The sequence below is a fragment of the Thunnus thynnus genome, chromosome 9 (assembly GCF_963924715.1).
Source record: "Thunnus thynnus chromosome 9, fThuThy2.1, whole genome shotgun sequence".
In the NCBI taxonomy this organism is placed as follows: Eukaryota; Metazoa; Chordata; class Actinopteri; order Scombriformes; family Scombridae; genus Thunnus; species Thunnus thynnus.
The window spans coordinates 9,984,719-10,001,424 of NC_089525.1; the positions used below are offsets into that span (position 1 = coordinate 9,984,719).

A 16,706-nucleotide genomic window follows, 5' to 3' on the forward strand; every position below is an offset into this window, starting at 1 on the left:
GCTAGTATGGTAACAGCTTCCTATCTAAGGGAAAACTATCAATAGATAGTGTACAGCAGCCAAATCAAAGTTTCTGTCAAAGCTGTAATTTCTCACGGCCCTTCTTCAAATAGATACTGGGTTGGATGGGCAGATTATGCATCAAAAATTCCACCCACAGAAATAGATTTAAAAGCAGTAGCGGCTGGGCCAACAGCATCTTTTCTAACAAGGTTTTTAGGGCACATTGATTGTGAGTGACAGCTCGCTTCGGACCGTTTTGGGAAATGAGTGCAGGCTCTGGCGAAGTTGAGGAACAGCCGGCAGCCACAGAAACAAACTCAAGCTGAGAAGAACTTTCCTAGAACTTTCCTCAAATAAGACATTTGCTTTCAACTTTTATTAACGTGAGTTCAGGGATTTGTTTCCCCCACCCCACCCCACCCCAAACTTAATAGTTCAGTGTAAAAGCCTGTGTTGCCTGCACTCATGCAGCAGTGTTGTCATTATTTGGCGATGGTGTTGCAATCCCGGGCTGTCAGATGCTCAGATTGACCTACATGGAAAGATAATGCAATGCCTGTCTGTTTCTGAGTTGGTGCTGTGGGTATTTTTCACTCTATCTGCTGAATTTGTTCTGACTCAGACCTTGCTAGCATCAGCAGCTTGTTAGCTTCTATTCTTCCACCGGCTGCCAGGATACACTGCTGTCATCCCAGCAGCCAACATTCAAATATCTGCACACAAATGTGCAGACATACACACTCACACTCTGCAGATTTCTCAGCAAGTCTCAGTTTATTTTTGACATGTGAGATCCAGGTTTTAAGCTCAGAATCAGATCATCGTGGCGGGCAGATGTTCCTCTCAGATGGTGGTTAGTGTCTGTTTCGGTCAAAACAACCACACTGAGGATGGGGGGAATATTTACAGAGTAACACATCTGTGTACTGTAACCTGTCAAATTCAGGATATGGATGTCCGCATGTCAAGTAAAACTGCATCTACAAGTTAAAAGTATGATGCAAACCAAATGCTGTGTCCAAGGATATCTAAACAAAGCTGGCTTGTTTACTTCCAGCATTTTTAGATGACTTACCCTGACCGTGCACTTACATACCGATTTCAAACACATTTTCATTCTGTGATTACTGGATAAAAATCAGAAACATCGGAGGCATTTTTCAAACTTTGCATGTGGAGAAATTCTTCTGAGTCATTTATAATTTGGTAGTTATTTCATAACGATCTCTTTTTCCACATTATTTGCACAAACTGTGTATGAAAAGAGATTTCCAAACTACTGGACATGATTGAGTGAATGAATGAATTTTGTATTACATTATGAATATACATACAGTATATTATGATACAGTAGTACATTTTCTGGACGTTCAATTGACAAAGAAACAGACAAAATAACCAAATGGGAATTAAATGCCTGACAAATTGAGGTTCTTCATCATATTGATGCAAAAGTCCTGTAACTCCATTATCACAGTGCATTGCCTGTCTCACAGCATCCATCATTCCAACCCAACTCAACTAAATTAGTGCCGATTTAAAAAAAATTCAAAACTGAATATTATTTTTATTAGTAGCCATCTTATGTTTTTGTTGGAGAGTTTGAGAAAATGTTTTATGAGAGATACAATTTTGAAAGTGTTTTACACTAGGTTTATTTTACTTCTACTCACATTTATACACAGCTTTCAAACCAACTTTGAATGATATGTTAATAAATGTTTTATTACACACTGTCAGGATTTGTTCATTTGTGTTATCATATACTGTAGTATTAAATATGTTTACTGCATTATCAATCATTCATTAACTGTTTATAAGCTGTTTTTAATGCTTCATAGGAGAAGTCGTTGTTGCATTGATGCATTAATAAACACTTAAAAGTGTCCTTACATGTGCTTATAACTACATTATTACAATTTACTAAGTGTGTATATACTGCTTGTAAATGCTACATAGAGATATTTACAGTGAATTGTTCATTCTTTTTTAAATAAAGGAAGAGGCAATATGTGACTATTTTATCTATCAATTTAATAAACTGTAAAATCTAACAAAGTGCATTTAGTGTGTATTCTTATTAAACTAAATCTATCAGATACATTTTAAATGGCTGTTAATGATAAATCTGGGCAATATGGACAGAATATTTATCACAATATTAATATAAAAAAATTTCAATATCAAGGTATATCACCAGTGGCTAAATGTATGCAATTATGAATTTATTTTTGGAAAATTGATGTTAAATGCAATTACTAGTCATTCATTACATCTGACAAAACTCTGTTGACATAAATAATTTTTTGTTTGCTTGTTTTTAAATTACATTTTGCTCATAATCATTAATTTGGAAAACAGGATTGTGTAAAAATACTAACACAATGCGATCATGTCATCATGATGTGAAACCACTGAAAGTTGATAAACAATTATAGTGAATTATCACCCAGCCTGAGTTGTAATGACCATAAGCAATACATATAAAAATAATTTTAAAAAACCACACACAAACACTGTTGGCCAATTCATTTCAAAACACAACTTTACAGTTGTAGAGATCAGTTCCCGTTGGAGGCCGGTGGCGGACAAAGTCACGCTAGGCACACATGGCGATAAATGAGAATGTCACACCAAAGTGAAACATGGCTTTAAGGCAACACTGCTGTATTGTGTTCTACATGTGAGGTGAGCGCACATTTACCTTGCCCGACTTTCATGATGACTTTCATGGCTCGGCTCTTGCACACACCTCCCTCCCGGTTCTCCAGGCCCTCCACTGTACCGTTGGAGGTTGCTGGAGGGGAAGAAGGAGACGAAGAGTGGAGAGAGTGGAGATGGTGAAGGACAAAGGGGAGGAGGGGGGGGGGGGAGGAGGGGTTGAGAAAAGGAAAACAGGAGAGAAGAAGAGAAGATGACACACTGGTTAATGAGCACGTCCATAGCGCACAGAACTAATCAATATTTACGACAAGCACTGATTAGCTGTTCCAGTGATTAGCCGTTCTCACCCTCAATCAACTGCCAGCTCCTCTCAACGGTATCTCTCATTAACACAATAAAGTGAAGTCAAATGAATGGAACAACATTAGAGCCTACTGAGGGAGAGTGGGTGCTGAGGTGGAGAGGAGAGTATGGTCAGACCTGTGTGTGTGAGCGTATGTGAGTGTGTGTGTGTGTGTGTGTTTTCTGTCTGTGCATAGTTTAGCAGTGAGACATGCCAGCGAGAGTTCCAGCTGCTTGCCAACTCCTCGAGCAGCTTACTCCCTCTGAGCCACATGTGTCATTACTTGCTGGTAGTGCTGAGAGCTAAATGCCTCCCTTAATGTTTGTAAGTGCATGTGTGTGTCCGTTTCTGTATTAGAGCGTGTGTGTGTCAGCTCCTCTCCATTTGTTTTAAAGTGTGTGTTCTGCTCTGACTTGAGCGAGGAGCTCAGGGTTCGGGGGGGTTGTTTATTCAATGTCACATTCACTTCAGGCGCTGTGACACAATTGGCTGTCTATTTTAGGGCCCATGATAATGACCTAGGGAGACAGAGTGTGACTCTGACCTTAACACTGAGCAGCTAAGCATGAGGCAGTGCGTGCGTGCGTGTGTGTGTGTGTGTGTGTGTGTGTGTGTGTGTGTGTGCGTGCGTGTGTGCGTGTGTGTGCGTGCGCCTGTGTGGGCGCATGCAATGGCAGCTCTAATTTTGGAATTCCCCAAATGATCTCCATCTCCGCTTAGTCTGCTGTTTCAACTTACTCCCTTCCCCAGAAATGCTTTTGTTTCTTTTCCTTGCATTATCCGCCTTGGTCTCTCCCTCTCTCTCGCTCTCTCTCTCTGTCTGTTTTCTCGCTCACTTCATTTAGTTTTGTTTTATCTGCGCTATCTGGCTCTACCCCTCCCCTTCCCTCCCTCTTAACTCAATGACCATCTCCCTGGGTGATTGCTTCAGATGGCACCCTCATTATGATGAGATAGTCTTGGAGAGGGTGCTTATCTAATGATGACACAAAGAGAGGCAGACTAAGCTACAGACAGGGTGGGGGGGGGGGGATTTGGGTGGGTCCAAATAAACATCAAAATACTTACCCTTGCTGGCATGTATCAGTGTTTCTACATGCATTTTCCTGCTATAAACTGATGCTGTATCAAGCAGTGTTGAAAGCTGCCTCTGCAGCTATGGAAAACCTCATCTAGTTGATTCATGCCTTGTCATTCCTAAGTATTATTAATGTTGATGTTTTGTTGCCCTGTGGGATTTCAGCTTTGTGCTCCGGAGAAATTGGAGAAAACTAAATAATGAATTGCACTAATATTATGTTACATTATCAGATCATACTCAGGCTCTAAATTACAAAGTGAACCACAACATTTTGTTAGTGTGGCTAGTGATAATTTGTGAGACTGATTGTGATAACATTGTGTCAGGAGCTCTCTGGCAAATTCCCCTCTGTAGACTCAACACGACTGAGTGAACCGGACACTGACATATATATGAGGGGGCCAGCGGGGCTGACTGCAACTCAGTAACAAAAAAGATTTAAAATTTACGTGGGACATTAATGTGAATGAACACTCAAGGCTAAGTGAGTCTTATGATTTATGTTAAGTCTATGTAAGGAGCAAGTCTCTTCTAAAGGGAACATTCAAAGACAGGGAGGTGAATGAGCCTGTTCCCAGTCTTAAAGGCACACCGTCTCGCAGCCTGAATGGCCCAGACGTTGCCACGAGTGCTAACCTCAGCCTGCCATTTTCCACCCAATTTCTCCTCTTCTTTCGATTTTTAAATTTCCAGAGCAAGGTTATACAAAAATTAGCTCTTTGAAGATCAAGCTCAAAGGCACTTGAATAATCTGACTAAGAGTGAGTGTCATGCTATGAATTTTATATCCACTCAGGGAGAGCAAATCTTCTCAGTGTTAACTTACTTCTGTCATCTAAATTAACTATTCCTTCAGGCTGGCTGAACAGACTCCTGCATTACTGATGTGGCATGATGATAAGTTGGCCCTCGGAGGCCTCTGTTTAGGCGAACTACTGAAAGAGAGCTGGATTTATAAAGAGATGATCACTTTATATGTTGTTTGTATTCAGGCCATTTAAAACATCAAATAATTCAGGGCCTTAACTGTACTGCTGGAAATTCATAATCCGATTAACTGTGTCCAATTTTAACCACATTTCCTTATGCGTTACTCCATGTGAATCCATCTTCTAAGTACTATTCAAGATGGAAATCGACTACAGAAACAACTGTTGAGTGCATTAAAAAATGCGCGGTGGATCTTGCAGACCGCTAAGCACCGTCATGCACTCCTGTGTTTGTCATTCGAACCCGTATCTGATATCAGTGTATTTACATCTATCATGTCAGGGTTCGCTCAAAAAAAAAGATGATTGCCAGCTGCATTTCTCAAACTCCCTAACCCTACTCCACAACAAGGACACACTGCCAGCCTTTCTTCTTTAATCTGAAAGCCTCTCACTCACTCCATCCACTCTGTCTCTCAGTCAGTTTTTCCTCCCTCTCTAACCCTCTCTCTCTCGTTTCATCCCTGCATACTGACGTTAATCCAAATCTGGATTTCCAGATATTAAAAGGCCGACGGTCATGTCATGTTTTGGAAAGAGGAAACTGGGGAATTGGGTCTTCCTGTGAGTCTCAGCGGAGATAAAAACACAAGGGAATAAAGCAACGACAGGACGAAGAACAAAGAAACTCCCCCGTCTGCTGCTAATGATTTAGTGGAACAAACCGGTTCGACGTTAGCGGTCCAGAATGCCGAAAGAACTGGTCATTGCATGAAGGAATGTCGCTTTTTTTTTTTTAATAAAGCGGTCGGCTCCAAAGCTGGTTTTTTTGTATGATTTAAGGCTCTCTTTGTGGGTGTGGATCATTGGCCGCAGAGTGACTAGTGGGAGAACAAAAGATCTACAGCTGTTGAAGTCATAAGAGAAACCAGGTGCCAAATGTTGATGTTGGGAAATATCTACAGTACACATGCATCAGCCAAGAGAAAGCCTTACAGGGGAAAGAACTGGCCTGGAACAAAGGCTCCTGTTCCAATACTACACACACATCGTTATTGCTGGCGCATTAACATGCATATGTACATGCACACACTTACATATACACAAATTCACGCGGATTCCACAAGGACATTCGGGATAGATTGAAGGGACTGCTCCCCGAGGTGGTCAGAGGAGACGAGTGGGAGATGTGTGAGAGATGCAGTGCTGACTGGCCCAGACGACACAAGCTAAGGCTAAAGTGCGATGCGGTGGTCTATATTTATTCTCAGGTCTGCTAAATGAGGTCACTCAGGTGGTCCTGCTGAATACATTCCCCATCTCCATCATGAATCATCTGCTGCTTATTATTCCTGTCCAGCCCAGGGGGCTTGCTTTCATACAGCGCAATGGGCTGTGTGTACGTGTGTGTGTGTGTGTGCTCAAGTGTCTATGCATGAGCGTGCGCGCTCGCGTGCTCAACATCTGCCCAAAGCACCGAATGAGGGGATAGATACAGCCCATGTGACAGACAGAGAGCAGGTTGTTTAATGAGAAAGTGGATGAGAGGTGACATTCATTGGCTACCTTTCACACGCCGCCTCCCCCCCCCAGCTCCCATTCTCCACAGCATTCAGACTTCCACTTAGACGAGCCGAGCAGGCAGCGGGTAGTCACAGTAACCACCAGTAATAATGTCTACATTTTAAAAAAAAAAAAAGCTAAATACATAAACAGGCACAACCACAACCTGATCACTCACACTTAGCATCAAGGAAAAACACCAGCACACAGAGCTGTTTCATCCATTGCAGGAAAAACAGAAGAGAGCTAAACACAACCCTGTCAGGCATGTGTGTCTGTATCAAACAGAGCGTCACAACAGAAATGGCTATTTCTCATACCTGCGATATTCCTATCTCGGTTTTTGTTTACATTAGCGAACCAGAGTAGAAGTGGGGAAAAGGAAAAGAGAGCCTATTTGCACAAAATATTTCACTCCTGAATGAGCACAGAGAGGGTTAGATTAGGTTTATGGGCCTGATTCCAAAGATAACCCTCCCCAGCAGCCCTGGCATGCATGCAAGCACACACGTGCACATACGCACATACACACACACACACACACACACACACACACACGCAAACATATACAGAGTAAGGTTGGCAGACTGGAATAATACTAGAGGATCTAGATGTTTGCACTTTGAACCTTTTCAAATCCTGAGTATTAGGGCATGGCTAAAGCCTGATTATGGTAGAATGAAATGGATCTAAATAGATGTCCCAGCCCATCAGCCCTCCATTGCTTTGTCCTAGAAATAGAAATGGAAATCAGTAATCAACCTCCAACCTCTCACTCGCCGTCTCTCCCACATAGCACTCCTCCACAGGTTTGGCATCGGCAAAGAAAATTCATTCAGACTTTTCATATCATCTCAGATGAATTAGGCGTGCTCAGCTCGGCCAGTGTTTTCTTCTCGTGTTTCTTTTCAATAATCAAACCTGGCAGACAATATAAAACAGTCATATCTGTGACGCCGGTGCTGCACATTTTTTCATGCTATTTTCAAAATCCAATATTGAATTTACATTAAAATAAATGTGGTTTTGAGTAATGCGCATGGACACAGATGATTTTCTCATCTTCATGTTCAACAATGGTTACTTTTTTCCATTTTGTTTTTTGCAAAGCATCACCATGTAGCAGCTCTAATATTACTGAATGCTGCCTGTTCCCGGGAGCCACTTTGCTGTGTGTATTGTAAGCAGGTAGCGGCATTAGTGTCAAGGTTTAAGGTGGTTAGCAGCCCAGTGCACACAACTGTTGCTCAGCTCACTGCTTCAGTGTACAGCCAGAGAGGGAGCTCCTCTCCTGCGCTCTGAGTAGACTGCTCTCTCTCTCTCTCTCACACACACACACACACACACACACACACAAGCAAAAAAGCATGCACAACTGCACACACACAAATACAACGACACTTGAAATGGTTGCAAAAAAAATATACAGACATGTAAGCACTTGGGCCCACAGAAGCGAGCACAGACTGAAACACACACTGGGATGTGCATGCACACACACAAATACATATTCACACACACACACACACACACACACACACACACACACACACATTGGCTGCCTCTATAGCCAGAAGATCAGGCAGGACTTAAGAGCTCCTCCGGCACCAAAATTACAGGGTACCTCTAAATCCTCCCAGCAGAGAGCACTATGGGATAGTGCCGGGTGGAGGGAGGATGGGGGGGGGGTGGAAGAGGTAGGGAGGGAGGTGCTGCAGAGGGGTAAGGGAGGAAGGTGAAGTGGAGAGGTGTGTGTGTGGGGGTGAGGTGTTTAGAGAGAGAGGATGGAAAGAGGAGTGCGGGGTGAGGAGGGGCAGGAGAGGAAGCGGGAGATTCCTTTTTTTTTTTTTTGAAGACGAGAGAGTGTGCGAGCTGGGGAGGAGTGAGACTTGATCTGTCTGAAGTGTGCTTGCGTGTGAGTGTGTGTGCGTATGTGTATGTATTTAGAGGGTGGCGGAGGGGAGGGGGTGTCTGTGCGTGCATGCATATGCCGGTGAGGGAATATGGAAGGAGGTGATGAAGTGAGGAGTTGAGAGGAGGAGGAGGAGAGCTTAGTTTGGAAAGAAGAAGAAGTGGGAGGTGATCTCTCTCTGTGAAGCAGAGGAAGCATATGTGTGTGCTGAATTGTGTGTGTGTGTGTGTGTGTGTGTGTCTGCCAGCTTGCTTCTCTCACACTCACCATTTCTCTTACACTCTCCCCTGTGTGTACTTTGGCCTCTGTGCAACTGTATGTGTATTTGTGCATCTCTGTGGCATTTATGTGTACAAATGTTTGAGAGGATGTAAATTTTCCGTGTTGAGTTTTGCGAGCACATCAGTGTGTGTGTCTTTGCGTGTGTGTGGTCTCTGTACATCAGTCAAGACAGTCCCAGATTACTAAGCCAAAGGTTGGGCATTAAGGACTTCCATGGCCAGCACCAGAGGGCTAGTGCTTCAAGACTACTTATGACAGCTTTTAACCTCTGCAGAGGACCTGTCAGCAGCTCCAAAAGTGTCTGTGTGTGTGTGTTTCTGTGAATGCGGTGTGTCTGTACAAGGCTCACAGCCCGCAGACACAGAGAGCTTCTGCATCATTTAGCTGCGGGTGTCTGTGTGTCACCTCTCCGGTGAAATCCAGCGGGGCAGAGCTTTTACACCGCTGCACTTTCCACTCTCCATTTCCCAACTCAGCATGCTGCAAAACCCTGCGCTCCTATACACAGCGCAAAACTTGTGCATCACTGCGTTTCCGCACACACACGGACGGAGGCTGACATTGCCCTGTATGCACGAGCACAAGAAAGCACAGACGTGCACGCGGTGAGATTTCACATACACACACACACACACACACACACACACACACCCCACGACTACACACAAACAAATAAAAAGTATACACACGGTGCAGGCCGTCTGTCGGATCAGTAGGAGATAAGGGATGCAGAATAACAGGAGGACCTTGGGGAGCAGAGCAAGTCATCTGTCTCAAACAGGAACAGACTGAGCGCACTCCAACATGACAGATGTAGACACACTCATCTTAGAGCACATCGCATCCAGAACCTTTCTCCTGCACTCCTTTGCCCCCTCCCTTCCCTTTCACACATACACACAGAAATGAGAGAGACCTGCTAAAAATGTGCACGCACGTCTCTAAGCCGAAGCCCACATAATCTGACAGGTGTGCACTGGGGGAGTGCAGATCGTACAATTCTGAATGCTGTCGATTGGGACAATAAAACAGAGTAACCTTGGGGAGGGGGTCTTACAGCTTATAATGCTATAAGCTGTTGCATATAGTATTAAAGTTATGAAAAGCAACAACTGCAGCCAAAGTATCCAATATTAATTTCATAACCAGACTGACTGTGAAATTCAAGCCTACCTCGACCGCGCCGTTGCCAATATGGAACATTTTTTTTAGATATTGGCTATTTCAACTTTACTAGCTCTTTTCTGCTATAATATATTCTGTTGTGTGAAGTTGCCAGTAGCCCATACAACCCTCCCTAATGACAGAGTAGCTAATTGGCTGTAATGGCTCTTTTCACCAATACCATTGAGTTGCAGCCACAGAAAACCTCAGCAGTTTTACACAAATCATGTGCAGGGGGGAAAAACAGGAAAATAGAGCCTGAGGAAGTGGCCTCCAGTTGTACACATCTCAATGCAAAGTCTTGAAATGTAGAAGAAAAATAACATTTCAAAAGGTTGTGACTGTTATTTTTCTTTGTTTGCAGTTGAACGTCACTCCCCGTCAATTAGGCGATATTATTTTTCTAAACTAGCACAGCCCCAGTGGGCGCACACACATTAGCACCGTTGAATACACAAAACTAACAGGTGAACAAACACACCCTGAGAGCTACACACACACGTACAAATCACAAATACAGCTAGAGCGCACACTTGCCTCTGAACTCCCCTCCCAGACAGTGCATCATTTGACTAATAGCAGCTGAAATGTCGCGTGTTCAGAGAAATAAGCAGAGGAGAAACTGGGTCAGAGAGAAAAAACTGGCATTTCACCTTCCGATTGGTCAGAGCTAAAGGTTAGAAGAGATGCAACACATGCTGAGGCACACACACACACACACACTCTAAAGCTAAAGGTTAATATTGTTCATGTGGGAGTTGTTGAGTTACTGTTTATCTCGCTCTTAACTAGTGTGTGTGCACAGGGCTTGTTTGTGCGCTTGTGTGTGTAGAAAACAATGAGTACACAGAGTTTCATCCTTGCTAAAGACGGAGGGGAGTTCCACATTAATGTTTCATTAATCCCATCATAGGCCCAGTGCTTCCCTTACCACAGAAATTAGTGGGCGAGATGCCCACTAATCCACATCAACAATCCGCCAACATGATTTCTTCTACTCCTATATTCCTGTTATGTCTTTCATTTCACAGACAGCAGCCTCACTGGTTTCTGATCCGCCTTCATTTGCAGCGTTACTGGAGCTTCTGATAAACTACTAATAGAGCAAACTGATCACTTCCTGCTGCTACTTCAAAATGAGAGTATTTTCATTCTCTATTAACCTTCATTTTTACATTGGTGAGAGTTAGAGAACATGCCAAGAGAGAAAGGGTGGACAAAAAAGACAAATATCTATTGAAGATGTTAAGAGCCTTGAAATTTACTACCTAGAAGTGGCTACAAAAATATGTGCACATATGCTGGTCCATCCTGTACTGTAGCAGGGTGTGTTAGATGTTATCAAATTTTTGGACTGAGACCTGTTCAGGTAAAGCTTAGTCTAATTGTGACTAAACTTAACTCACAGATTATGAGTTGGAAGTAGTTAAACCAAAGAAAGATTTTTCCATCTCAAATCAAGATTTAGAGAGGAATAAAAAATTAAAAAAAAAAAAAAAAAAGAATAAAAAAACATAAGTTTGCATTACAGAATTTTAAAATTTCTTATCCCTTTACTGATCCACTTGTTGGGTCCCAAAGCCAACGGTGGAATCACTGATCTATGGGTGTTTTTCTGTTTTTTTTTAATTTTTAATGCACAGCAAAATACAATGTTCTGTTATTGCAATAAAACTTGCAAAATTGCTTGCTTTTACTAACCTTAGCCTATTTTAAATGCCAGTAACTGTTTTACCCCAGAACATCCACTAACATCCAGATTAGTGGGTGGTACTGGTATTGTCAGGTTACACATGTGTAATGAGCTGACAGATGCACACAGGTCTCTTAGTGAGCTTGTTCCTCAGCAGGAGGCTCATTGAAGTTTTCGTCTTGCTTCATTTGCACTGATAATCACACGAGGTGAACCGCGGTTCACTCGCTAAATCCCTACAGATGATAAAACTGATCCTCCTCGTCTTTTCTCTTGCCTTTGTGGTCATCTAAAAAGGTGATATGGGACTGTGGACTCTCTGGAGAGGAGTCGCCTTCCTCGATCTAAAGGTCCACGAGCCACAAATCAGTCTGTGCTGCCAGATAAAAGAAGCGCTGGGATGGATCGGAATGTGGTGGGAGATAGTCGTGGCATGTCAAAGGCCATGAGGCTCCAAAAATCTAGACTAACCACAGAGCTAATCTGTGAGCAAACCCCCCCCCCCCCCCCCACAGGAAATAAGAGCTGAAGCCCTGGAACACGTTAACGAACACGAACAGTGGAGGACAAAATATCCTCAGAGAACTCGTCGCTCGTGCTGGTGCATGTAAAAAAATGCTTGTGTGTGCATTTATGCAAATGTGTTTAGATGTGTGTGTATGATGATCATGTGCGTTATGACTGTGTGTGTGTGGCTCGCGTGTATGTGTGTGTGCGTGTTCAGCTCCAACACTGTGCCCATTCATCCACTGTGGAGAGAGGAGCTTCATTTTCACTGACCTTTTCCATCTGGCCTCCAGAAGAGAGTTATGACAACTGAGCCGGGCCTGTGTTCCTCGGCACAATAACACACATCAAAGATGAGAAACAAATAAACAAACAAACAATAACTCTTACCGCGGGTTCAGCGCTTCCGATTGCAAATAGGCGATGCAAAACAAACTGAGTTATTGTAAGTAAGAGGGAACAGTGATGCAATGTGCGAGAGGAGCCAAAGCAAACGTTATGGCTCAGGTGAGAAAACTGCTTCGAGACTATAAAGAGGCTGTGGGTGTGAAGATTTAGTCACGGAAACACAGAGGGAAAGATTTAGGGCTGCAATTGCCAATATCAATTAATCTTATTTTTTTGATTTCATGTATAAATTGTTTGGTTTTTTAGATGCAACAAATTGCAAATCCCAAAGATATTTGTTATATCAAAAAGCAGCAAAATCCTCACATCCTAGAGGCTGAAAGGAGTAAATGTTTGACATGTTTGCTTGACAAAATGCTAGAGAGACTCCAGCGCAGAGAGCCGTTAAAGACAGTGAGATGGACAGGGAGAGAGATGAGACGGAGCAAGAGACAGAGAGTGTACTTGTTATAGCAGAGAGAGTTGATGTCAGCCCATCTGTTGTCCGCAAAAACAAAATCTGCAAGAGGCAGAACAAAGACAGAGATAGATAGGGAGAGAGAGAGATAGAGAGAGAGAGAGAGAGAGAGAGACTGTGCACAGGTGTGTTAGCGTGCGTGTGTCACTGCGACTGTGTAAGTGTGAATGTGTGCATGTGTGCCTAAACCCTGGGGGAATCTCCTGTACCTGCTAACATGGAGGCGACTGAACGAAGCTGACTGCAGCCGACATGGGACCCAAATCAGAGCAGCTCTAATACACACAGACACGCACGCACGCATGTATATATATATATATATATATATATATGCAGACAGCGAGCGACACACGGTGATACAGAGGCAGGCGGATATATAATAGATAGGAGGTCTGATGTAGCTGATGTATAAAGCCCCATAGCTGCAAACGTGGCTCCAAACTACAGTGAGGCTTCTCCAGCTCTGAGGCCAGGCTGCAACACAAGAAGCAGGAAAAGAAACACACTTTTCCTCCCTTCCCCTGTTATTCGCCAAAACCCCAATCAGGGAGCCCAGCAGACCACAGAAAAAATGCTGCTGATTACATCCTAATACACACAAAGCCAACAACCGACACACATATACAAACACGCACACACACACACGCACTGATTACATCCTCAATGGTGCTCCTCTCTCCTCATCCCTGGTATCGGTTACACGGTAAAGCCACGCTGATCGAGGATCAGTGTTTTTGGCGCAGGGCGGTGAAAGAGTTTGGGAGCTTAACGTCTAGTCCGAGAGCAGAGAGAGAGAGAGAGAGAGAGGGAGAGACTGAGGCTCCGGACCCCTGTGCCCCCAGCACAAATAAACAGCTACAACACAAAAATGTCTGGCAGACCTGAAACAATTTCCTGAAGGATCTGTCACTGTGCAGGAGAGATGGGGAGCGGAGAGGGTGGAGGCAAGGAGGGTAAGATCTAAGGAGAGGAGAAAATAGGTGGAATGGCAAGGCGGAGGGAGAGAAAGATTAAGTTGCAGGAGAAAAAAAAAAGGCAGAGAGGAACAGAAAGAGAGAAAGAAATTGGACCTGTGGGTTTGGAACGGGAGGTAGGATTGTTCGTTCGCCATCTACTAAATCATCAAGACGCTGCGAGAGGCAGCACAGCCTGAACTCAAACACAACACGTATTTATTTGAAGACACGACACTTTCTTTTCAGCATCCAACCATCGAGGTATACATGCAGAAACTCTGACAGCACACACGTTCGCACCCATGGGACTGATGCCTGAAAATATCTTGTGCTGGGCTACAGGCTACAGTTCTCTTGAATGTGCATTAACGAATGCACAATGCATACAGCAGCTTCTATTACACAAGCAAATCTGTGCAGAGTGAAAGAGGATGGACGGGTGTGTGAGGATTTTGTGATTTTTTGTGTGTGTGTGTGTGCATCTATTTGCATGCTAGTGTGAGCTTATGAGTATATATATATATTTGAATTTGCTTATGTGGCTTTGTGCTTATTTATGCCTGTGTGTTTGTGCGCACACACGCCTCTTGTGTGTTTGTCTGCTCCCGTTACTGTGTTTGTGTGCCTGTGGTCATGCTGGAATGGAACATGGACATTTTGCCACTGAGCTGAATTCACAGAAACGGGCTTGGTCCTGGCCTGCAGAGCAGTATTTAGACTCTGTATTTATGCGTTGGACAACCACAGCAATCTCTATCACCGCCTTGTGATTCATGTTTGTTTGCTTTGCTCGGCGCTGATTCGATTCCATCAAGAAGCTCCATTTTCCTTTCTCGCTCCCCTAAAACGCTTTCCACAGAAATGTTCACGCCATCCCCGGTCAGAATTTCATCAGCCGCCCCTCATCGTAGCTGACCAAGCATGCAGTGGTTTCCATAGCAAAGATGCGACATTAAAACCAACAACCTCTATAATTATACATCCATATTTCTCCGATGAGTTTGTGTAAACAAGCCTGGGCTCCAGCTTGGGGAGGCGGACTTCTTGGCAGGACCCAGCTAACGGTGCCACTGAATGGCTGTTGGAAAACAAAGCCATTTCAGAGTGTGCCTTGGAAAAGAGAAACCACTGTTCTAGGGATGGTGGAGAGGGAGAGCAAGCTCCATTTGACAGACAGAGAGCTGTGATTTGAGCTTAGCTATTGGCCAGAGAAGAAAGACACTGAGAATATGTGTTGTTGGCAAAGCAGAGGGCAAACAACCTCAGACATCTCAGATGGAAAGGGAAATATGCATTTCCAGAGTGTTATAGATTATGGGCTGTCCTGCGCTTATGTTTTTTATTACAGCGATGCACCATTGTCCGTTACAATTTGCCTTACGGACAATGATGCTCATCTCGTGTCCTACATTTACTTTTCCTAATCACTATGGACTCTGCTCCAAACGTGAATCTTTCCAGCAGTCTCGAGTTGTCTCCTCTCCTTTTGCCTGAAGCTATTTTAGGTTTGCAAAACCACAGAGATGGTTTCTGCATAGCGGATGGAATTAAAGAAAAACCAGGAAGCTACTTTCAACAATTGAGAATCGCTCATAGAGAAAAGATTGATTGGGTGAGAGGCTGGCAAATGAGTTTGTGTTAGTTGAGAGGAGAAAAACAAAAAAATCAACAGTGTTGTTGTTTCGCAGATTTAACTCTGTGGTCTCTTGTGGTCTGTTTGTTGAGAGGAGATCTGAGCTATCACTTAACGAAAATGACTTAAACACAGACTTCCCACAGCACCTACATACTGTCCACACACACACACACACACTCACACAGGAAGAGGAGTGAGTGCAAGGGATGACATAGTGGCAGAGAGAGAGGCCTTGCATGCAGGATAAAATATTCTAATAAGATAAGCATGGAGCACAGCCGAGAAGGGATGAGTGTCTGTGTTTGGAAATGCACCGAGCGGACTAATTGAGATGAATACATGAATATCATCTAGGGGAGACGGGTGCAGCCGTAACCAATGGTTACCATTCACTTGTACAGACACGTGAGCAGCCCCTAAAAGAAAAGTCCTCGTGTCCCCCCCACCAACCCACATCCCAACCCGTCCCCCCGTCCCCCCCCACACTTCCCCGCCCCTCTCCTCCACTCTAAACAAACTCCTCTGTAATAAACGAAAGGCAATAACCAGCGACAATAACGCTGTGCCTGCTAACCCTCTCTGAATGAAATATCCAAAGGAGAAGTAGCAGAGGCAGCCTGGATAGATTTGCAAAGCAAGCAGAAAGTCATATATTATACTGGCACTCTAATAAACACTGGGCTATATTCACTCACAGGGGGGGTTAAATCTCCTTATCCCAGGCCATGCTGCTCCACCGGTGATAACCTGACCTGTTGGCAGGGTTTACTTTGAAAATGAAATCCGTTGAGGCTTACTGATTAGCTGCTTAAAACTCTAATCGGTAACATCAATGACAGTTACTCGAACTCAACCCCCCACCTGATTTTCTATGTGAATCCCATTCTTCAAGAACTTAGCAGGATTATTTGGCATTTGAAAAACATGACATACACTGGTTCAAAACGACCGGTAACACGGCAAATCTAAGGCATTTATAAGATTATTTGACACGTTTATATAATAAAAGTATCCTCTATAATTAAGGGGTATAAAATGATAAGCTGATTCTTTTCTTTCTTTTTGGAGTTTTTGTGGTTCTTAATTTCATGATACGTACAGACTGATA

General features: G+C 43.6%; 1 protein-coding gene across 1 annotated transcript in view; it reads right to left on the reverse strand.

Moving 5' to 3' along the window:
- Nucleotides 1–16,706, reverse strand: part of efnb1 (ephrin-B1) — a 58,834-nt gene that overhangs the window by 9,539 nt on the left and 32,589 nt on the right. Inside the window, exon 3 of the mRNA XM_067598764.1 lies at nucleotides 2,708–2,800. Within this exon, the coding sequence (XP_067454865.1) occupies nucleotides 2,708–2,800 (93 nt within the window). The remainder of the gene's footprint in view (nucleotides 1–2,707; nucleotides 2,801–16,706) is intronic.